The following is a 23,751-nucleotide window of genomic DNA, read 5'->3' on the forward strand; positions in this document are numbered from 1 at the left end:
CCATTGTTGGGAGAATGTGTTTGCACATCTCTATATGTGTGTGTGTAAACCACCACCACCCCTTGTTCGTATGCACAAGGTGATGCCTACTCACCAAAGGCAGAATGAATGAGTGAAACCTTTTAAGGCTAGTTAAAGACCATTACAAGGTTGTTTTAAAGAAAAACAAAACTTACTTTATTAAACCTATCAAGTATCAGCGCTCTCCAGGCAAGATGCCAGCTATGCGCTTCACCAGAATTTTAAATAATACAGGTCTTATTTCCTAAAGAGAGAATAAGCAAGCAAATAAACTAACAAAGATTTCTCCTACAAAGTATGCACACAGGAGTTCCTGGACTGACAAATGTTAATGACCAAGTGCTTTTGAAAATTGTGGGACCATCTCACAAGGAGATGTCCTTACATTCCAGGATTTATATTTTATTTACAAAATGACACAAGATAGCACTTCCAATTCTAAATGACAACCATGAAATCAGAATGTACAGAAAAAAGACATAAAACAAAGAGACAGGCATTGCATTTTGTGCTGAAGCCTAAATGGGAGTATAAAAACTAAGGGAAAAGAATGTGAGTTCTCTTCTGTATACAGAAAAAAGACATAAAACAAAGAGACAGGCATTGCATTTTGGGAGTCTTGCCCTGTGTGCTGAAAGCTGTTTGCTAACTGAAAGGACAGAAACAGCTATGTGATTTCTGTATATAAAGGGTTCAATTCTCTGATCCAAACCTTTTACTATTAAAATTCTCTTACAACACCCGTGAATCATGCAAATAAGTAATATAAAATAAGAACATTTTATTATCCCTACCATTTCCATAAGAAAACCAGACTAACAGCCCAGTCCTGTACACTATTACTTCTTTAGATTTGTTCCCAACTTCCCCTTATTGAGGATCTACACTGACTCTCTCCAGTACTTTGGCATTTTCTTTGAACACTCTAATATCAGCAAACTCAAAGGATTTCCTTTAACCACAAGTTATTATTATTCATTAGTTCGGTAGGGACAAGGCTATTAATTGCAAATGGTAATTTATGACTAGTTTGTGCTATTGGGGAACTGCTGTTCCCATCATAGGTAAAGCTACAGCTGAATTGACTCCACTGAAAATTGTGCAGTGATGCGAGATGATGTGGAAGTAGTTAAAATGCCACTCATTTCTTGATGTTGTAGATATCAAGTGATGATCAAGTATTAACACATTATAAACTATTAGCATTTTATTCTTCAAGCATGAGTAGACTAAGATTTCTATGGTGCTTAAATAGAGCACTGCCAGAAGAAAGAGAAATTGCTGCCTAAATATTTACAATATAACCCTGAATAGCCTGATTATAAAGCTTATAAATTAAGTAGGGTCAGCCATGCTTAGTACTTGCATGGAAGACCACTGAGGAAGACTAGGTTGCTTTTAAGTAGTAGTTTTTCTGCTTACCTGGGAAGGAGGTACAGAAGAGGCGGGCAAGGGATTAGAGATCATTGGGCCAAATATGTCCAGGTCATCATTCAGAGCTGTGACAGGAGTGGTGATGTTCCCATTTGTAACAGCAGAATCAGCAGGGCCATCTTAAATGACAGCATTTTAGAATGGAAAGTGTTACACCAGATTTTAATAACTGCAAAGTATATACACAATCCAATTACACTGCCAATGCTTAAAGGCATTCTGAGTTGGCAGAACTTGCCAAGTGTTCAGAACACTTGGTATCCTGGCTCTTCTAGTATTCCGCCAGCTTCTTGTAATTTAAAAGCTACAACATGCCAATGTAATTAGCAAGATTTAAATATATTAAAACACAGCCTAAAGTCCACCATAAATGGTATCTAAACTGGTTTTGCACAATTATACAGTTCTACAGGACTTTCACAGCTTTGTCAAAGAGTTACCAGCATAATAGGTTGAGAAACAGAAATAGCAGATTATCAATGTTTTCCTTCAAATAATCATATTAGTAATTTATGAAACATCCCAAACATTCTTTGAGCATCAAGCTCTTAATATCCATCATTTATTACCTATTATTGGAATATACTCCATTGGAATGTACTACTTTAGAGATGAAATAAAAGCAATTGGGAAATATCTTTCACTGTCCTCTTGATTCTAGCATCTATGGTGAATTTTAACTTCTGAATTGTTTAATTTATTGCTTTTTCAAGTTCTATAGACATTTTTTTGAAATCCCGAGGCACAATATTGACAATTCATCACCCACTCACCCCCCAAAACCATGCATATTATTGTTGACAGCTCTTGACCCAGGACAGAAGGCTGGGTTATACCACATCTCTGTTTCATGCAGTTTAGTACCTTCTGTGAACATTTCAATCCCACGTCTGAGAAATTCCTCCTGAAGCACACTTAACACTTGCAGTTGTACAGCACTTTCAGTGTCCAGATATATTAGCATATACTTATGACAGTCTTGCTAGGCCAGTATTATCCCCAATTACAGACAGGGGACTGAGAGAAAATGGCTTGCCTGAGGCCACTTGGTAAATGAGGGAAGGACAAGATTTGAACCAGCAACCCTCTTACGCACTGTGTCCTATGTGTCAGTATATTTACATATCTGCTGTTATTACTGTCCCCAAATGAATAATTAGAAATGGTTTTGTCTTAACCACACAAATAGATGAGGGGGGGGATTCATGGGTACCCCCCAATTTAAAATTCCAGTATGTGCATACATACCAAAACACACACATAGTTCAGGCTAAATTCTTCTACAAATACAAATATTTAAATCTTTCTGCTGGGGGGAAGGGAACAAGGGAAAGATCCATGATCCATATGCTCGTGGACTGCTGGATTCAGCCTACTGTCTCCATCTATGTTACCAAATTTGAAAACTAAACACCTAAAATCAAGGATTAAGAGCATTCTTGTGGAAGTAAAGAAAACTGTGGAGACCTTCTCCCAAAATCTGGTAGAGACTTGACTTTGTACTACTTGGATCAATGTGTCTTAAGATAGCCAAGTGCCCTCTACCGACTTCTTCTTGACTACATACCAATTTCAAACAGAAACATTATCATTTGTAAGGGATGTAAGGGCATGTGCAATATGAAGAGAGGGTTTTAGTCACGCGGGATCCTGGGCGTTGCCCATTGTACTAAATTGTTTTAAATCGTTTTATTGTGTTTTACTGCACTGAGTGCCATATTGTTGTAAGCCGCCCTGAGCCCGCATGCGGGGAGGGCGGGGTATAAATGAAATTAAATAAATAAAATAAATAAATAAATTTCTTAAATCTCCTTTTGGGGTCCAACAAGGGGACTATAGAAACAATGGCAAAATTAATCTCATGGGCACTAAAACACCATGACCAAGTCCCACAACTATCTTGACTGATTGGGTTCAGACGGCTAATGTAATTCTGACAGTAGGCTTACTGATATTTTAGGTAACTTTTAAAATGTACTAGTTCCATCCTTTTATGATGTAAATGTTTTATTCTGAACCATGTTTATTTGTATACTGCATGTTACTGAACATCTGTATTAGCCTAAGTAAGTACAACAAGCTGTTGTGCTTTATGGACTATTTTACTGAGAATAAACACATAGGTCCAAAAAGGTACTTGGAACAACTTGATCCTCTGGAACATATTGGTCTCCAGGTGAAGGGAGTCAGACATCATGTTTTATGAAGCCTCACACCAGTGGCATGGTGGGATAAGAGTGGTTGTCATATTCTTTTTGATTGTAGCAACATTTATTCCTGTCCACCCAGATATTCAAGCACTTCCAGAAAAAAGATCACAGAGTCACTGCTTTACAAAGGCAAGAAAGCAAGACCAACGCTGTCATTAACAGAGAACTAAAGCAAAGTCCTGCATCTCTTTTTTTGGTTTTGTTTTGTATTTTTATATGTGCATTTGTGTTATATGTGCATGTCAGTGCATGTGCACCTGGAAATCATGGTGACCTCTGGTGGCTGACCCCTACTGGGGGCCTGGAGGATGTTCAGAGAAGTGGCTGAATAAAGCCTGCCCCCGCCTCCCAACCTCTGGTATTCCTTGGAGGTCTCCCATCCAAGTACTTGCCACAGTTGACCCTGCTTGGCTTCCAAGAACTGACAAGACTGGGCTATTCAGGTCAGGGCAGTCCTGCATCTCTAGGAGTAAGGAGGAAACAGCCCAGGAATACACTCTCTTGTACCTTCACACTTGGGAAAGCAGAATCCCAAGTGTGTTTCAGCTTGATGAATGCAAACATTTGATCCTTGTGCATGGCATTTCTGCAATTTTCAATCTCTCTGGGGAAAAAATTCCTTCATTAGTGAGACAGGAAGTCAGCAATTCTCTTGAACTCTCTTTCATATCTTCCTTCCGCAAGGGAAGATCATCAAATTACTTTCATCCTTCTTTTACTCAAGATACTTGTGAAAGATTATAGTTTAACTCGTAATGAGCATGGAAGAATAAGTATGAAATAGTGAAGAAAATGCAAAAGAATGATACCATTTAATACTGTTATTTGCCACACTACCAATATGGACATTTGGTTTTTCTAGTATTTTACAGTCAAAATAGGTAGGTGTGACTCTGCACAAAACACTAGCTGGCTGACAGCAAATCTTTGAAGTGAAATAGTGTTTTTATTTTAAAGTTTCTTTGATTAATATCGCTAATCATGAGGAATACTTATTTTTTGCATTTTGTGTGTGTGCCCATGCCTGGAAGTCATGGCAACCTCTGGCAACTCTGGGGCACAGAGGACATTCAGAGAAATGGCTTGATAGCCTGGTATTCTCTGGAGGTCTCCCATCCAAATACTTGCCAGGGTTGGCCCTGCTTAACTTCCGAGATCTGATGAGATTGGGCTTGCCTGGGCTATCCAGGTTGGGGCACGAGGAAATCTTAAAGTGCTGTAATCCTGAATGATCCACAACAGTTCATGTGTTGACATATAAATAAGTTGGTTTCTTTGAAGAATTAAAATCAAAGCATATGGGGCAAAGTTGTCAGAGTTTTGGACTGAGAAGTAGAGCTGTTGCAATATGGATGTTTTAAAAATCTACAACCTTCACATTATTTGTAATTTCAGGGAATTTGAAAAACAAAACTAAATATACAGAATGACATGTTCTGCAAATGTTGACTTTGTTTCTAACTCTCAGTTCTTGCTTTAACCAATGTAAATATAAATATTTCTAGTTTAAGTAGCTAGAAAATAGAGCTATTCTGAGAAAGAGAACCAGAGAGCCCATTTTGAATTTGTACATGATCATTATTTGATTCAACTGAAGTATTTTTACACGTACAGAATAAAACGTTTATGAGATACGTTCACTGTGAATAATAATAAGCCCTTTAGTGGCAAATGAGCAGCACATTCCGTGAGTCACAGGGGTACTTGTTCATGCTTTTGCTAACTTCATTCTTCTCTTGTTACGATAGTAAATGCAGGAGCACTACTGCAACAATACACTGGGGATTCTATACTAAAGTCAGGCAATCAAAGTTGTGGTTCCCATAGTAACTATAACTGTGCCACAATTTATAGACTTATTAAGCCACAAAGATTAACACCTCACTATGGCACAGAATTCAGATACGTGCAGAAAAAACAAACACATCATAGCCATATAAACAATATCTATTGTGTCAAACCTGTGCTATTGTTATTTCAAGCATAACTTTCATAATAACTGAGATCGGTTATCCAGTACTCTCCCCTTTCCTTTAGAGAGAATAAGCTTCAGGGCTTTCATAAGACCCGGTTTCTCTTTAAGAGAACCACAGGCTGCCCTATGCCAATTCTTTATTTTTAATATGGAACAGAATATTACTATGTGCCCCTAAACTGTGTTGATAGCTTCATGACCCTCTAAATAGAAAGATTTCTTCTTCCTCGATATGGTTTACATTCTGGGTTACTTAACTAGAGGTAAAGAACAGCAGGATATTCAGGCAATTTGTTGCCCTGCAAGGAGCTTAAAACACGTCTATGGACCTATGGACCATAACTAATAACTGGACTGTGCAATGAGTGTGCTAAGGACATGGGCTGCATAGTGACCACAAGCTGATGCCAACTGCCTGGACTGTGAACACGTGTCCAGATGAGGGAAGCCTCCTCCTGAGACCAAGGAGATGGATCCATGGGTTACCAGCCACCTCTCACTTGCAACGCAGCAGAGGTGAGCCAAGCACCCTAGCCACAGACAGCACACAGAAGCCAGTAAAAGCATGCTGTAGAGGAATGCCATGCAAAGGGAAGCCTGAACATCTCTACAGAGACACCATTAACAGAAACCTCTGTTAGCACGCAGACACATCCCCCCCCACCCACCTCTGCCAGATACCACACATATGCTTCCCAGTATAACAAAAGAACTACTTGCATAAAGCGATTAGCTGGATGACACATCATACCTGCCAAGCCCATCACCCAGAGAGACCATCAGGCCATCAACACTAACGACCCTGGCCGCTGCTGCTATTCTCTTCTAAAGGTGTCACTGATAGTAGTAATGGAATCAATATTGCCCAACCATTAGCCACACCATCGTCCTGCAACTAGTTTTTGTCTAGCAACTTCCTGGGGACGGGACAGGGGAAGTGGCCAGTAAAGCCCACCCCCAAGTCCAAATAGTGTATAAAAAGAGCAGGATCAGCCATGCTCTTGCTCTCTTCTCCTCTATACTTGACCCCAACCTATCTTGCCCAGAGTCTCTCCATGTGTTCTGCCGGTTCAGAATACGACCCTTTTCCCTTATAGTCTCCCTTCCTCTTTTTCACTGTAGGATTGCTTCATCTCTTCAGGACACGTACGTATCACCCCTCAACGAATTACCTGCTCATGCGAATATCTCTGTACCATTTCAGTCTATTTTTCGTAGTACTGTGTTGATTGAATGTGTGATTGTGTTTATTTGTGTGCGCGCATATTTCTCAATAAAGAAACCAATTCTTTAAGACTTGGTCTCTGCGTTTATTTCTGGGATTACTGGAAAGGGCGGGACCCCTGTATACAAAGGTTATTGCTCCCTATTTGCCAATTGCTATTTAAAATATTCAAATTCCCCATCTTTATTAACAAATAGAGCAAATTCCTCACAAAACAACGGAATAGCTACTTGTCTTTCTTCCACCTAGAAAGATAACTTCTAGGAGGAAAAGAGTACCACATAAGTAGTTTCCAAGTTTCTCTGGCGATCATAAGTTCCTTTCTTTTCATTCTAAAATGAAAGATTGCTTGTCTGTCAGATGAGGGAGGGGAATTAGACATATTCTTGGTGTTAGCTTAAAATAAGCAAATATTTTGTTTGCTTATTTTAACTTAGCTGACCCAGCTGAACTCTGAGAAGCAGCAGGAGACAGAGCTGCTAGGGTGGTGTTTTTTATTTGCTTTCAGCTGAGGTGATTTAACTGAAGGTACTGTGTGGGAGGACTGTGGGGTGTGTGGGTGAGTTTTAAGTTGTTGCAGAGTCCTGGCTACTTGAGAGAGGGTGATTATTTGACTGTAATTGGATTGCCTAGGTGTAATTTGAACAGGTGCTGGCCCCGCCCTCTGCTGGGTGAGGCTTCTATTTAAGGCTGTACCTTGCCAGAGGCATGAGGCTCTTGGCCTGCGGCTCTTAGCCTAGGGACTCTTAGACTAGGGGCTCTATAAGAAGCCCAGGAAGGGCCAGAAAGCTAGGGACCTAATATCCTTGTGTTCCCAGCAGTGTTCTCTCTAAGCTGAGTTAGTGTGAGCTAGCTCACAAGTTTTTTAGCCTCTAGCTCACACATTTTTGTTTTAGCCGCTGGGTGAAGCTTCTATTTAAAGCTGCATCTCACCAGAGGCCTGTGGCTCTTAGCCTAGGGACTCTTAGATTAGGGGCTCTGTAAGAAGCCCAGGAAGGACCAGGAAGCCAGGGCCCTAGTCGCCTTCTGTTCCCACTAATTTAAGTAGACTTCTATAAGGAAAACCACATAAATATGAAGGGTTTCAAAAGGGGGATTTCCTGGCATGGAAACAAGCCCACTGTTTGATGTCTTGACAGGAGAGCTGCATTCCCAAAAGCCTGACTAGGGTCATCAGATCTGATTTGGAGTTCGTTAGTACCTCTGTCATCAGGAACCAAATCTTCTGTTCCCTTTCCTGAGACAGAAAGGCCCAGTCCTGTACCGTGTCTATTTATGGCTGTCAGATCCCCATTTTTCTTTGGTACTACAAAAAACACACAACAACTGAGTAAACGCAAAGTGTGGGTCTTGCCCATTGGGGAGGTGGGGGGTTGCCCCATTAGCCCTTCTCGCGTGCTCCTCTGCACCTTATATTCCAGACTACTTTTCTTTTTCTTGGGGAAAGAGAAAAAGCTCTGGGACTACAGTCTCCTCCAATGTAGTTCTTTACAGCCTTATGGTGCCTTCCTCTTCTTCCGGTTACCAATTCTTAGCTTCTTAGCCCAAGTCCAATTCCAACGCCTTCAGAAGCTCCTCACCAGATGTTAAATCATGAGCTGTGTATATGCATCCTTGGCGTGTCACCAGTATATGGCCAAGCGGAAGAAACGGTACCTATAGTTCCTCTCTGCGAGCTTTTGTGCAATTGGGCATTTAATATTTCAAAAGGAATATCTGGATAGAGCTGAACCAAGGTGTTTTCAAGCTTCAGACCTCTATTCTTCCTAGCAATTTCCAAAAGGTGCCACTTGATCTTTGTATCCTTAAGTTCTGCCACTATATCCAGTATCAATGCTGGTAAACCCGTTCGGGAAAGGTTTAAACAGTAGGCACTGTTTACTACAGGCCCCGGAAGCTTTATAATTCCCTCTAGCCACTCGTATAAACTGGCAGTAAGGTCCTTGTTTAAATTAAAGTTCAGGGAAATTCCATGAAATTTTACTTTAGTTTCCCGTGATTTAATTTCTAACAGCATTAGCTTACTTTTTGCCCATCCTTCAAAAGTTTTCAATTTAGCTATTTCTTTAGAGTTCTTTTGCATACCAGTAACCGCTGTCTCCACCTTCGCTTTTTGTTAACTTCATCCAATTTATTCATAATAGGAGTGATGCTGTTTCTTATCTTTTTATTTTATTTATTTATTATTAAATTTCTACCCCGCCCTCCCGCCGAAGCGGCTCAGGGCGGCTTACGAACAATTTAAAACCAACATTCGGTTACACCAACAATGACAAAATATAAAATACAGTTCCATAAAACCCCAGCCACCTTTTGGTCCCTTGGTTTTCCCCATAGTTTTGGTAGGGCTATAATGTTTCAATTGTAGTCCATTTTTTAATTTTAGTACTTTTGTAGGAGGTTGACGTGGAAGCAGTATTGGATGCGACTGCACAGCTCCACTGTTGCTCCACCCCACCCCCCTTGGGTAAGTTTTTAGATTTATCTGCAAACTTGGGGGGGGGGTCCCCTCAAGTTGGCAGAAAAATCTCCCTTCTTTATCTGCAGATATATTGATGATTTTATATACATTGATGATTTTGTATATATTCATGATCTTATATTATCAAGTCAACTGTTTTAGATAAACATGATGTTGAGTCAAATGCTATGCTTTTAGAGCATCACATTTGTTTTAATGAGATGTGCTAACTCGACACCACATAGCCTGAAGAATGTATGAAACTTGAAAGATTCCTGCATTTCCATCAGTAAGACAGCACAATAAAATATGCAACCTTAACCTACATAAGTCTCATTTATTGGCATCTGATTTCCACAGTGGTAGTTCAGACTTCAGTCTCTATCTTAGGAGTCTGAACCTGAGGTATAAATTCATGTCAAATTGCTACATCAAAAGCAGTGTTCTTCATCATATAATATATATAATCAACATATGACAAACAAATTATAGTCATTCAGATTGATCTGCTCTGTCAGTTTCACTCTAAGCACTGGAGTCTCTCTCCCTGCCACCCCACACTCCAAGGCTGAATCTGCTTTTCCAATGTAAGCTCATGCCTTTTTTACACGTAAATATAATCATGTTTAACATGTAAATATAATCATGTTTTTCAATGTCAACATTTAGTTGAAGCTCAATTGTAGCTGAAAGGAAAAGATAATCCCCTTACTCAAGTGTTATAAAGGATATTATAGCTTTGGAAAAAGTGCAGAAAAGGGCAACTCGAATGATAAAAGGGTTGGAACACTTTCCCTATGAGGAAAGGTTAAGGCGCTTAGGGCTCTTTAGCTTGGAGAAATGACGACTGAGGGGTGACATGATTGAGGTTTATAAGATTATGCATGGGAAAGAGCAGGTAGATAAAGAGGTACTTTTCTCCCTTTCGCACAATACAAGAACTCGTGGGCACTCCATGAAATTGCTGAGCGGTCGAGTTAGAACGGATAAAAGGAAGTACTTCTTCACCCAAAGAGTGATTAACACATGGAATTCACTGCCACAGAAAGTGGTGGCGGCTACAAGCATGGACGGCTTCAAAAGGGAATTAGATAAGCATATGGAGCAGAGGTCCATCAGTGGCTATTAGCCACAAGGTATAGATAGGGACTCTGGGGCAAGTGATGCTCTGTCATCTTGGTGCTTGGGGGGGACAACAGTGGGAGGGCTTCTGATGTCCTGGCCCCACTGGTGGACCTCCTGATGGCACTGGTATTTCTGGCCACTGTGTGATACAGTGTTGGACTGGATGGGCCTTTGGCCTGATCCAACATTGGCATCTCTTATGTTCTTATAACAGAAAGCACCCCAGTGTCCATGGAGGCACTGGGACTCTCTCAGTTTATATTGACTCCCACGCATCAAGCAGGCCACATGCTGGATCTGATTTTTGGGATGGCGATAAATGTTGATCAGATGGCTACAGATGTAGTCCCATGGTCTGACCACTTCACCCTGAAGGTCCGGCTGAGCATACCATGCCCTGCTTGTTTAGGCAGTGAGTGCATTTATGCTCGCCTGCAGAGCCAAATGGACCCTGGTTGGCTTCAAGAAGCTCTGCAGGATCCGATGCCCCCTGGCAGCTCATTAGATGAGCTGGTGGAGGACTGGGAACACCCGCTCTACGAAGCCATAGATGAGATTGCCCCTCGGCGCTCTCTACACCCTCGTATCAAAGCAGCACCATGGTATACCTTGGAACGGCGGAGGATGAAGTGGAAGCTAAGACGCTAGAACAAAGGCGGTGGCATGCTCACGACGAAGTGTAGGAACATCCTATAGGATGCTTATGAAAGCCTATGAGATGGCGGTGCAGACCACGAAGAAAGATTTCTACACGACCACCACTGAGTCTGCGAGCTTGTGCCCAGCCCAATTATTTAGAATTATTCGGTTTCTTACAACTCTGCCACATGGCAGTCCAAACAGTAGAGAATTGGCTACTGGCTGTGAGGCATTTGCGAGCTATTTAGCAGAGAAAATCATGACACTCTGCCATGACCTCCCGAGCACACTTGAGACAGTAAGGGAACTGGAAGCCCCTTGTCCGTCTTCAGGTCCAATATTGGACCACTTCAGCTGACCCTTCCCAGGAGGAAGTTGACAGGATCTTGGCAGCTGTGAGACCCACTACCTGCCTCCTTGATCCTTGCCCTTTGTGGCTAGTGAAGGCTTGCAGGGAGAGCACTTGGGTCCCTCTGGGAGAAATTATCAACTTGTTCCTGGCTACTGGGACTTTCCCAGGGACTCTAAAGGAGGTGGTAGTCTGTCTGCTCTTTAAAAAACCAATACTGGACACTATGGTCCTAGCCAACTACCACCCTATGTCGAATCTACCATTCCTTGGTGAAGTGGTTGAGAGAGCGGTGGCCGAACAACTCCAAGCTTTCCTGGATGATGCTTCCATCGATCCTTTCCAGTCTGGCTTCCACCCTGGCCATGGGACAGAGATGGCTCTGGTCGCCTTACGGATGACCTCCGTAAACATCTGGATCGGGGCGGCACTGCTATTACTTGATCTGACAGTAGCGTTCAACACAGTCAATTATAATTGACCCACCGCCTTGCCAATGTAGGAGTTCAGTAGACTGCCCTGCAATGGTTTTCTTCCTTTCTCCATGGTTGGGGACAGAGGGTGGCGCTGGGCGAGAGGACTTCCCCAGGATACCCAATGGAATGTGGAGTGCTGCAGGACGCAACCCTCTCGCCAAATCTATTTAACATCTATATGTGCCCCCTTGCCCAGTTGGTCCAGAGGTATGGGCTGGGATGCCATCAATACGCAAATAACACCAAGCTCTATCTGCCATTGGAAGGCCATCCATTCTCAGCCCGATAACTTGGTTGAGGCTTTGGAGACTGTGGCTGGATGGTTGTGGCAGAGTCGATTGAAGCTAAATCCATCGAAGATGGAGGTCCTGTACCTAAGTCGGAAGGGAGCGGATATGGCTATCAGGCTCCCCAAACTGGAAGGGGCACCTTTGGTGCCAGCCCAGAAGGTGAGGAGTCTGGGAGTGACACTGGATGCCTCTCTCTCTATGGAGGCCCAGGTTACTGTAGCTGCCTGATCTGCCTTTTTCCATCTTCGGCAGACTAGGTTGCTGAAACCCCAAGACTTGGCTACAGTGACCGACACAATGGTCACTTACAGGCTTGACTACTGTAATTCGCTCCACGCAGGCTTACCTTTGAGGCTAAACCGAAAATTACTGCTGGTGCAAAATGCAGTGGCGCACCTGTTAACGGTGACACCTATGTGGGCTCATGTTTGGCAGGTACTCTGTCAATTGCAATGGTTACCGGTAGAGCTCCGGATCCACTTCAAGGTGTTGGTAATAACTTTTAAAGCCTTACACGGCCTGGGACCAATATATCTGAGGGACTGCCTCTTCCCATATATGCCCTGAAGAGCACTACGCCCTATGGATCAACATCTCCTGGTAGTCCCTGGCCCGAAAGACATTCATCTTGCCTCAACCAGGGCCAGGGCCTTTTCTGCCCTGGCCCTTGCCTGGTGGAACATGCTCCCCACTGAGATCAGGGCTCTGCGGGATTTACTTCGATTTTGCAGGGCCTGCAAGATGGAGCTGTTCCACCAGGCCTTTGGCTGAGGCGGCAGACGTCCATATATGGCCTCCCTGAGGTGTTTGTCACTCTGTTAACGACTACTGGCTATGGCCAGCAACCTCCCACAACCAAAAAATTTCTTTGTTATCAGCTGTGGCCACCATTTTAATATTTATGATGATTTTTTAAATTTGAATTTTATTTTATTAACTAATATATGTTGTATAAATGAAGTGTTGTTACCCGCCCTGAGCCTGCCTCTGGGAAGGGCAGGCTATAAATGTGAATGAATGAATGAATGAATGAATGAATGAATGAATGAATGAATGAATGAAGGGCTCAAATACACAGCTGCATTAGATCATTTTAAACATTCACCTAAAGTGATATTTGTGCATAAAAGAACTGAAAGTCAGTTGAATCGCAAATTTGGCTAAGTTAAGTACCCTGGTAGCAATGTTTCTAAGATCAGATTGCATGTTTTAGAACAGAGGTCCCCAACATGGCTCCTGCTGACACCTTTCTTGGCACCCACCAAGTGTTTTTAGAAAGTGGGTGGGGCTTCTCAGCAGGGCTTCTCACTGGCCACTGGAGATCCAATCAGCTGTGCAGATCTTTAAATATGTTGCACTGGAAGCAGCTGCCAACGGAGTACAAGAATCTTCACAGTCTAACTTCAGGTAAACTATGTGTATTGAAGAAAATATTTCAAAGCAGTATGTTCATTTTAAAAGGCATTCTATTAAACAGATCTTCTGCCTGAAATGTTGAAGAGTTAACTATTGCAGTTATATATAACTTAGCTGGCTGACATTTTGAGGTTGGTGCTGGCTCCGGCAGCAGCCATTTTGTGGTTGACACCCACCCCGTGTCAAAATTCCAAATGTGTTCACTGATTCAAAAAGGTTGGGTACCCTTGTTCTAGAGCTATGGTTAAGGAACAATCTTAGTTAGTTTTGATCAGAACTAGGCCGCTGAAAGACTGGGATTCTGAGGTGTTTAGAATTAATTATAAGATACTCTTATATATACGACACTGATATAAGGAAACCCCGGACATTTAAAGACATAATCATCCTGTACAGATGAAGAAGTGGATATAAAGCAAAAGGCAAGCTCTGGGACTCACATCCATTCATTCAGTAGATTCTCTCTCTCTCTCTCATTGAGGAAACCTCATTGCATCTCTCAACCTACTCTGAATATCATCAGTTTCCATGTGGCATGGGGAACTGTTGTATGAGCAACCCAAGTCCAAAGCTCCCTTGAGTATGCCGAACTGGTTGCACAGTCCCTTAGATCCCTCAGTAGAAGCAGAGGCATTCAACAGAAGCTGCACAATGTTCACATTGACATTAGAGAGCTGTCTACTTTGGAGAAATATAATAAGGCAATCCTAACTTTTAAAAAGCATGGTGTCACAGTCCACAAATGCTTTGAAGATCACTTTGATAGTTTTCCCTTCCCTAAGGAGCTCATTACTTACAGTTTAGTAAAGACAGCACTGACAGGAACAGATCCCCTACAGTTCTTTTCTATGTAAATCAGCACACTACAACACTATTTTAGAGTTTAACCAATGATACTTGCCAGCATATGAAGCATCAAGCCATTAAATTTACTGTAGCATAAGTACTGCTGAAGTAATTTTATGCAAGTTAATACTAAGATAATTTACTACTCACCGAGTCCTAAAAGATCAACAGTAGAGTCTGGAATTTTCTTGGGACTTGCCTTAAGCTCCAGTTGCTGATCGTCTTTCTTCTCAGGCTTTATTTTAAAACAAAAATAAACATGCAGTTTTAACTAAAAAAATTCCCATTAACATCCTAGAGAATCAAAAAATTAAGCACCACAAAAAAGTGACTTTGCTCAGCCTCAGTTTTTAGTTGAAAGAGTCATCAGATTATCTTAATGTTAACAGTGCATATAGGAGGGAATGGAGGAGGCAGAGAGATGATAAAATGCGCTGCTTGTACCCATGTTGGAGCAAGTGTTTAAAAACATTTACATAACACATAATTGCTGAATTACTTCACAAAGATTACCATAATTGTAATGTTCAATGTAAATAAAAGCAATTGTCACTTTAAATAAATGCTTATGGATTATAAACTGGCAGAGACTGAAAGAGAAAGATTTTGGGGTTGTCATGGATAGCTCAATGAAATGTCAACTCAGCATGTGCAGTAGTGGGGATTATAAGAAAAGGTACTAAAATGAGATGGCCAATTCTGTAATGCCTTTGCATATATCTGAGTATGGCCTTATTTGGAATACTGTGTAAAGTTTGAGTCTCCATATCTCAAAAGGAGTATTGCAGAGCAGGAAAAAGTGCAGAACTGGTTAATCAAGATTATTCCTTCCTGTGTCAGCATTAACTTAAAGTTATGACTTTTTGTTCCAATGTGCATCACCTTCCATGCACTAAAAATAACTATTATGATAACTATGGTGAAGCACATTCAACAATGAGAGATGTGCTATATAAATGTGAAGTAGTTTTTAAACACTTGCCCCTACCCTGGTACACAGCTTAAACTGCCCCTCAGTTTCATAACCAGACAACAATTGCCAGAATGCTAAGGGGAAGAAGCAGCTTGATCAGACTCAGAGGAAATAACTGCAAAAAAAACACAGAGCAAAGTTTCCTTTGCAAGAATGCTAATCCTAGGAGAAAACAATCCTGACTTGGATCATCTCAGATTCCAGCCACAAACAATGGTCAGTGTTTGTGACAAGAAACGCAAGTAGAGATTTTAAGACAATCCCTAGCACATCAACAGAAAGCATATTAGTTTTCACCTTGAGTTAATTATAAGCTCATCTCCTGAGTCCCAACACATCTGTAAGCAAACATGCAATCATCTTTTGAGTTAATAAGGATATCAACACAATCTCAAGTCACAGTTAGCTTTGTCCAAAATAAATATTAACCAAGGGAATAAGTTTGTCATGAAACTAGCAAATAAAATAATTGAATTTGACACCAAGAATGATCACAGGATCATCTTTCCTGTGAGGAAAAAGCTATACATCCTGGTGCTTTTCAATTTAGAAAAATAGAAGACCAAAATACAAATCCAAAGGGCACTTGCAATCAGCAACCATGGGTTTGTAATCAGTCAGCATTATATCTGTAGTAGGTCTTAGTAGAGAAATAAAACAGGACAGAAATTGCCAAATACTAACACCTATCTATGCATATGTGTGCACATACATGTGTGATTAGAAGGCCATCAAAAAATGTAAAAAATTTCCCACGTGGAAGATTCTTCTGTGTAGATAACTACTATAACTTGACATGTAGTTCAGCACAAAACTATTGCTCTAAGGATCAGTAATTGTGTACATGTTCTAATCTCTCTATCCAGAACCAATAGGGCAAAATTTATCTTTTTAGCTAGCAACAGTTTTCATTCACAGGACACATACATACATTATGGCAAATTCAGAATTCACCAAATTTAATGCTTTAAAAATTTTTTTTGGCTTTTTTTAAAAAATGAGGGGTTGGCTTCCAGATGTTGTGGTACAGTGCAGAAACAATGGGAAGTTGTGAAAAATAATTCACAGTGCATGTGGACACTGTTGGAGAAAGTGTGCAAACTCATTCACCAGTAGACAGGAATGACATTGAAAACAAGGGCTACTTGCCCACTGTCATTGTTTCACTATTTTGTCCCTATTCCTTTTTTTGGGGGGTGTCCCTCCCCCTTTCCACATGTGTTTCGCTCCCTCTGGGACTACTAGAGAGAGCAAAACACATTGGGGGGGGGGGAATCCTGATGCAACAGTGACAAATGAGTGACAAAAATGACAGTGTGGAAGTGGCCAATGCCTTTCTGGAGGGGAGAAGTCGGGTGGACTTGCTGGCTATGAAAACTGCAGTTCCTTGCCTGGCAAATAGTAAGAAGTGGTCGGAATGGTGGAGATGGATTTGCTCCTCCACTAGCACTGACCCGTATTTCTGGCTCAGTCATTTACTCCACACCAGCTTTTGCTTCTTCCCTTGTGCTGCAAGCAAGAGTTGCCTAGTAATTCAGTTTCCTTTTTTCCCAGGACGAACGCTCAAAGCCCACAGGTTTTATAGCAATTTCGCACAACATTTGCTACAGCTGTTATGAGTCTGTGGACATGTTAGACATCCCTACTGGATTGGTGGTGTAACAGCCTCTTGGAAAAAATGTGACTTCCTAGCTTAAAGACAGCATTGTGACTGGTGTGGGGATGAGACAGTTTAATAGTGTATTCCCAATGAGAGTTATACCCTTCTAAACCCACCGATTTCAATGGACTTAGAAGGGTATAATTCTGTTTAGAAGTGCAGTGCCAGTTGGTCATTATCTCAGCCTTTACCAGTAGTTCAGTTATTATTATTATTTATTAAATTTATATTCCGCCCTCCCTGCCGTGGTGGGCTCAGGGTGGCTAACAAACATACATATGAATATATACATTAAAACGCCATAATATAGTAAAACAAATTAAGTTAAGATTACAATATAAAACCATAACTGCTCAGTACATAGTATAATAAAAGATGGCGATGTTCTGTCCACATTTGAATGGCCACCTACACCCTAGTCCAGGCTGTTAGTTGTCCAGTTGGTGGTGATGTTGATGTTAGGGCCAGGGCCATGGTGTTAAGGCGGCACCCTACTTGAAAGCCTGCCAGAAGACCTCCGTTTTACAGGCCCTGAGGGGAGGGGGGGGAGTCTCTTGCCTTTTTAAATTTGAAATAGCATGATCCAGTTCTACTTATGAAGAATTATAATGCCAAGAGGCAGGCTCAGCAGTAAGGAGGAAGGTGCTATGATTCCTGTAGCACTGGAGGAGGTAGGTGTGTTGTTCTGGCAGTGTAGGGAGGGGCAGAAGTGAGGGTGGAGGGGATAGGTAGAGAGAGCAGCAAGAGCAGGGAGGTGAGTGGAGTGCCAAGGGTGGGGGTTAGGCAGGTACAGCAGCAAAGTGGCAGTGAGAGGAAAGGGTACAGAACGGTCTGTCTTACGGTGTCAAAAACCAGAGGACTAAGCAGTGACCAGTGGGAGAATTTCCCCATGAGTTTCTCATGGGTCCCTGCTTGTTGATCACTATTCAGTAAAAAGCTTTGTTTATTGTGCTGCTTTTTAGGAGAGGCTGTCTTAAACTCAGGAGCATCTGCTTTTGTGTATAACCTCTTTTTTTGGGGGGGGGCTGTCTTACATTCAGGGTCACCTTACTTTCCAGCAAACACAGCAGATCAGACCACATGCTATTTGTGCTGCTACAATTTTTTTTAATTTTTATTATATTTATACCCCGCCCTCCCCACGAACGGGCTCAGGGCGGCTTACACAGGCACAAAGTGCATACAATATATAAAACAGTTAAAATTCCATATAGATAAACCAGTTAAAATTCAAATCTATCAGAGCACGACTAAAAGCTCCCAGCATCTTGCATAGCTGAAGGACAGGCCAGGACCACAGCTAGATGTTACCCTGCCCTCTGGCAGTATCACTATATAATGGAGTGGTAGTGGCAGTGGCGGCTCCTACTCAACAGCCTGGTGGAAGATCTCCGTCTTGCAGGCCCTGCGGAACTGTACAAGTTTTCACTTCACTGCACAAGAATTCACATCAGTGAGCTATGAATTGATGTTAGTCCTTTTATAAGGTATTCAAATATTTTTGTATCAAGTCAGAAATAATGTTATAACTTATAGAGTCATGTAGAACACATGTCTAATTCAAATTAATGTCTTCATTACTCAAGTATCAGCAGCATAGATGCACATAATTTATACAGATTCTCAATATAATTTAATCTGAAAGCAGCTCCTTCACATTTGTTCAAACTGTCTGCCATTTTGTTACATGACAGTTTTACAAAAAAGATTTAGAAATGTGATCCAATTATTTCCTTCAATTGGAAGTTTCTTCCAATAACTAATGGAGATAAATAAAACTAAGCATACACACAAAAGTATATTACTGTATTGTATCTACCAACCAATGCATAGTCTACCTCTATTTTCTTTCAAATCCTGAAGCTTCACTATTAAGAGATTTGCACAGGCAAAGGCTGGAGAATATAGTTCACTTTATACTATTGGAAGAAGCAGACAGAGAAACTCGACAGTTTTAAGTCACACACTGCTCCACAGGTGCACATGCCATGACTATTGTCAAAGCAGATTTCACTTCTTTACAGTTTAGCATGTCCTTTGCTGCCAACACCACAGGTAATATATAACGCTGCTTGTAAGAAGCATTCCCTGATCCAAGACACTCTTCACAGTGAAAGAGTAAATTTAAGCCAGTCTTTAAATACAAAAAATATTGTGCTTAACACTTGGATGTTATTCAGTGCTCAGGCAGACAATGCTCAGGTTGTGTCAAATGGATCTGGCTGGTCTCTGTAAAAAGCGTGGATAAATATTGTCTGAACTATGTATATAGGGTAGTGTAAATCCCTGGTGGAAAAGCCTACATTATTTTACATTTGAATATGTTATTGTACCCAAACCAATCACCTCTTAGAATATGTCAATCACACTCTGATATTTTCCCATGTTTATTAACCTAAGAAGCCACACTAGTGACTACCTATGTCGAATACGTTTTGCATCAGTGACAGAATGAAATCTGCTCAATTCAAGGACAAAATCTAGATTCTCACACCTTTTGATTTTGCTTCTAGTAAATAATTCAAGCTACTCACAAACCACTATGAAAACTTTTTATTAAAACTTTAAAAAACCAGTGTCACCAAGAAAAATTTGCAATTTACTCAAGGTTTGCAAAGTGTCCATAATTACTGAACAAAACCTTATTTTGCTCTTATTAGGTTCAAACTGTAATTTTCATATATAAACTAATTGGATGCATTCTCTCTTTATTGCCTTGGTGGCAATAACGTTTTAAAATGATTGTCTAAACATACAAGAGCTCCCTCCCTTAAGGCAGGAAAGTAATGTTAGCTGTCTTCTGTAAATTTTCAATAGGCCTGCAGATATTTTTCCTGACAGCTCAATATGCCCTTTTCATACCACTTAGTTCAATAAGCATGCATTAAAAAGCTATCACTCCCACTAAAGGTTCCCTGTCTGAAAAACTCTTCAAAACTCCTTTCAGCCCTTTCTTGCTAACAAAATATATAAAACCATGGCATGCAATGCTACAAGTTAACATTACCCCACTACACAGTTCACTTTGTTTTATTGTGAATAATTTCCATAGGACTTTCATTATACTAGATGCTGACTCTTATTTATGTAATGATACTTTATTAATCTTAATTTTACCTTTTTAAAAAAGAAATCTGTTAAGTAGTTACACTCCCAGTTGACTAAGGCCCCCTTAGGCTTGTCATTAGAACAGAAAGGAAAGCTTACTGAATATGGAAGACTTTGTTTAAGGTATCAAAACGTTGAACATATGACTTCGTTTTCTTCTACCTTTACTTTGAACTAGTAAATCACAGCTGTACAGTTTGGATTGCTACCAAATTACTGCTAAAATGCATTGCATATTAGACTTCAGAAATAAGAATAAAATTAACACAGAAGCTGGTATTCGTCCACAATAAATGTTCTACAAAGGAGGTTGTTAAAGGTTTCTGCTGACAGATAAGAGTTAACTAAAAGTTGAGGAAATTGTTTTACCTTATCACCAATCTAAGAATATAAAGCTAAACTTAGTAAATATTGACTACTCATCTGAGTAACTGTCAGGCTTATTGACCAGCTGATGCAGGCATGGTTGTATAGTGTATTTACAAAATGGAAGCCTGGGGATTTGAATGACTTGTTTAAGTGGCATTTATATGCATGAAGGTCTGTCACCTAGATACACAATTAGCACTAAAAGAATCTCTTATTTAACATTCTCAATTCATCAGCTACAGGCTTGTGATTTTTTAAAATTATGATGCTGGGTTATCTGTAAAAATTATTATTGTTTACCTTAAATGGGAGGGAGAGAGGGAGGGAGGGAAGAATGCTCTGGGTCCACAGACTGTTATACTGCTGCAGAAAAATTCTTTTCCCTTCCCAAGACAGACATTTTGGAACTTATCTTTAACCAGGGCTGGACAACTGCCCACTACCTTCTTTCCAAAGCACTAGGGTTCTTTAAATCTGAATCCTCCAATTTTTCCACCTTTCATTAGCTGATCCCACTGTTCTGATCCCCTTTTCTTGTGTTTTTGCAGTCACATTGCTGCTTGATACAGAAAATTACTGCCTTTTCACTGTACACATTAAAAATGCATAATGGGCTCAGAACGATGTTTACTAATCAACACTTCACATGCGTAAGTGTACTGAAAATAATTCCACTCTTTTGTCCATTTCCAATTGTGGCATACAAGACTTTTTTTGTGGGGGAACGTTCCAGAATCTTTTCAACAAAATCCTTTTAAAAATGTTTAAAAGTTCATGAGTTTTCTGTATACACTTGAAAACTCCATTTTCCTCTTGAGAGTTCCACCTGTCCTGGGTCAGAGCAGACTCAGGCAAGACCAAAGGGACAAGACAGAATCACTAATCAGAAGTGTAAGTCAAGAGTTCAGTCCAAGAGTCATACACAAGGGAAGCCAGTTGAGGGTCCAAGAAACAGAGTTCAAGCGGGTCCAAGAGGCGTGTCAAGCAGGTCCGGGGTCAAAGCCAAAAGGTTCAGGAATAGCAGCCAGAAACAGGTCCGGGTGGTGTGGGTGTGCATCTCCAGGAAGGTGACAAGTTGCTCCCACGCCTTCCTCCTCTGAAACCCTGTCCTTTATTGGCAGCTCACAGCTGGGTCTCATTGCTTGCGAGAGCACTGTCCATTAATTCCAGGTGTTCCTCTTGATCTGGCAGTTGCCAGGCAGCAAGGCGTGCGCTCCACCTCCTCTCGTGGAGCTCCAAGCACACCCTCCTCCTCCTGCATTCCCCTGGCTCTGGGGACAGAGGAGGCAAGGCAGTCTGTGAAGTTTCCCCACGATCTTGGATTGTTGGGGCATCACCTCTCTGGGTTGTCTCTTCCGTGTTCCCAGTGCTCATGGGGCTGGAGTGCCTGCTGTCTTCACCAACTGGGGCACTAGGACCTGCCTGTTATGTCTCAGGGTCATTAGGAGGGTCAGCTGGCTGAGTCTCAGAGGTGCTGGCAGGGCTGTTATCAGCATCAGCTGAATGCTCTTCAGTTAAAGCAGACTGGTCCATGACACCAGCACGGCTTTTTCCAAAAAAAGGGCCCTGGGTATACAAACTCTCTTTGTATGTTTTTGGATACACTACTGGCATTCAGCTGTCATAACTGAGTGTAGTTTGTTTAAACCATGTTATACTTACCAGACATAGGTAAACCAGATTTTGACAGAAAAAGGATAGAAAAAGACAACCAAAATTATCACGGGGTAGGGAATTTTTTTAGAACTCACAGACACCCAATGAAGTTGGTGGGCAGCAGATTCACGATAGGCAAAAGGAAGTAATTCTTCACACAATTTATTTATCTAACTTATTAGAATGTTTACACCCTGCCTTTTTTCATTCTTCAGCAATAAAACAACTAAATAACTTGTAGAACACAGTGCCATATGATGTAGTGATTACTACTAGTCTAGCAGGCTTTAGTAAGATCAGACAATTCATGAAGGATAAGATCCAACAATGGCTACTAGCAACATGAACTCAAATGAAACCTTCATGCTCAGAGGCAGTAATCCTCTAAATGCCCATGTACTGAGAGACAAGAACAAGGAGATATTTAGGCCTCTGTCCCCCGTTTGTAAGCCTTCGAGGGGCATCTGGGTTGGCCATTGTGTGTAACAGGATGCTGGACTCAAGAGCAGCTATGCTGGATCAAGCCAACAATCCATAAACATCTTATCTGTCCCTTATATATAAAGCCGTAGTGGGGCCCAACGTTCCAATGCACACCAACAGTGTTTGGAGGCTTGAATTGTCAGTCAGAAGACACTGGCTGGGTTGGCTGGCTGCTTTGTGTAGTCCCGCCCACGTCAGCCCCGGCCAGCGTGTTCAGCTCAGTCTGCTCTGGGCCTCTGACAGGAGAGGACCATCTGCAGACTGAGTGCAGGGACGAGGCTTCTACGGCTGGGCCACTTCAGTCCACTCTTCTCTGATTGGGCCAGCATTTCAAGGTCATTTGCATATGGAAGCTGATTGGACTTCACTCCATTCCACCCTTCAAAGCCCCCCCCCCACAAGACAGTTGGAATTGTCAGTTGCATATGGGACCTGGTGTATTCTGAGGTAAAATATGTCCTCACTCACAACACATCACTTCCCCTTCAAAAGAAACAAACCCAATAACCCAATCATGCCACACCACAAAAAAGACAGATCACACCACAGGCAGAATACCACAAGGCAAAAAAGGATAGGAAAAGGTGCCAGCAGTCACCCCATTACTGCCACAGATATGTACCTGAGAGCGCTTCAGAGGATGATGTGCAGGTCCCAGGTTCATGTTTTAAAAGCTGCCTGGGGGATTATGGACCATTCACACACTTTCAACCTTAACATACCTAATAGGGTAGTTGTGCAGATCATTAAATTGAGCTGTAGTTCCAGAGGGGCCTGCAGGGGTATCACTCAGTGGGTTGAATGGGGCTTTCTCATCTGTTGGCCTACAGTTCCCAGCTGCCCCGAGGCCAAAAATGTGCGGGAAAACAGGGACAGTTGCAAGGCAGTCTTCACCCCTGGGAGGCAGCAGAAATTAAGCCACTCCACAGTCGGCTGGACTGGGGACTGGACGTTTCCCTGCTCTCTTCGGCAAGAGAGAGAGGTTGAAGTAGAGCCAGAGGACGGTCCAAGGAATGAGGTAGAGTATTGTGTGTA

General features: G+C 41.6%; 1 protein-coding gene across 2 annotated transcripts in view; it reads right to left on the reverse strand.

Annotated features, from left to right (window-relative positions):
• SMAP1 (small ArfGAP 1) overlaps positions 1–23,751 on the reverse strand; it is a 100,663-nt gene that overhangs the window by 9,391 nt on the left and 67,521 nt on the right. For both annotated transcript variants that reach the window (XM_015412694.1, XM_015412701.1), the window contains 2 exons: positions 14,618–14,702; positions 1,444–1,574 (listed from right to left, as the gene is read on the reverse strand). In XM_015412694.1, the coding sequence (XP_015268180.1) occupies positions 1,444–1,574; positions 14,618–14,702 (216 nt within the window). The remainder of the gene's footprint in view (positions 1–1,443; positions 1,575–14,617; positions 14,703–23,751) is intronic.

This window comes from Gekko japonicus, unplaced genomic scaffold (assembly GCF_001447785.1).
Source record: "Gekko japonicus isolate JY-2015 unplaced genomic scaffold, Gekko_japonicus_V1.1 scaffold806, whole genome shotgun sequence".
NCBI classification, from domain to species: domain Eukaryota; kingdom Metazoa; phylum Chordata; class Lepidosauria; order Squamata; family Gekkonidae; genus Gekko; species Gekko japonicus.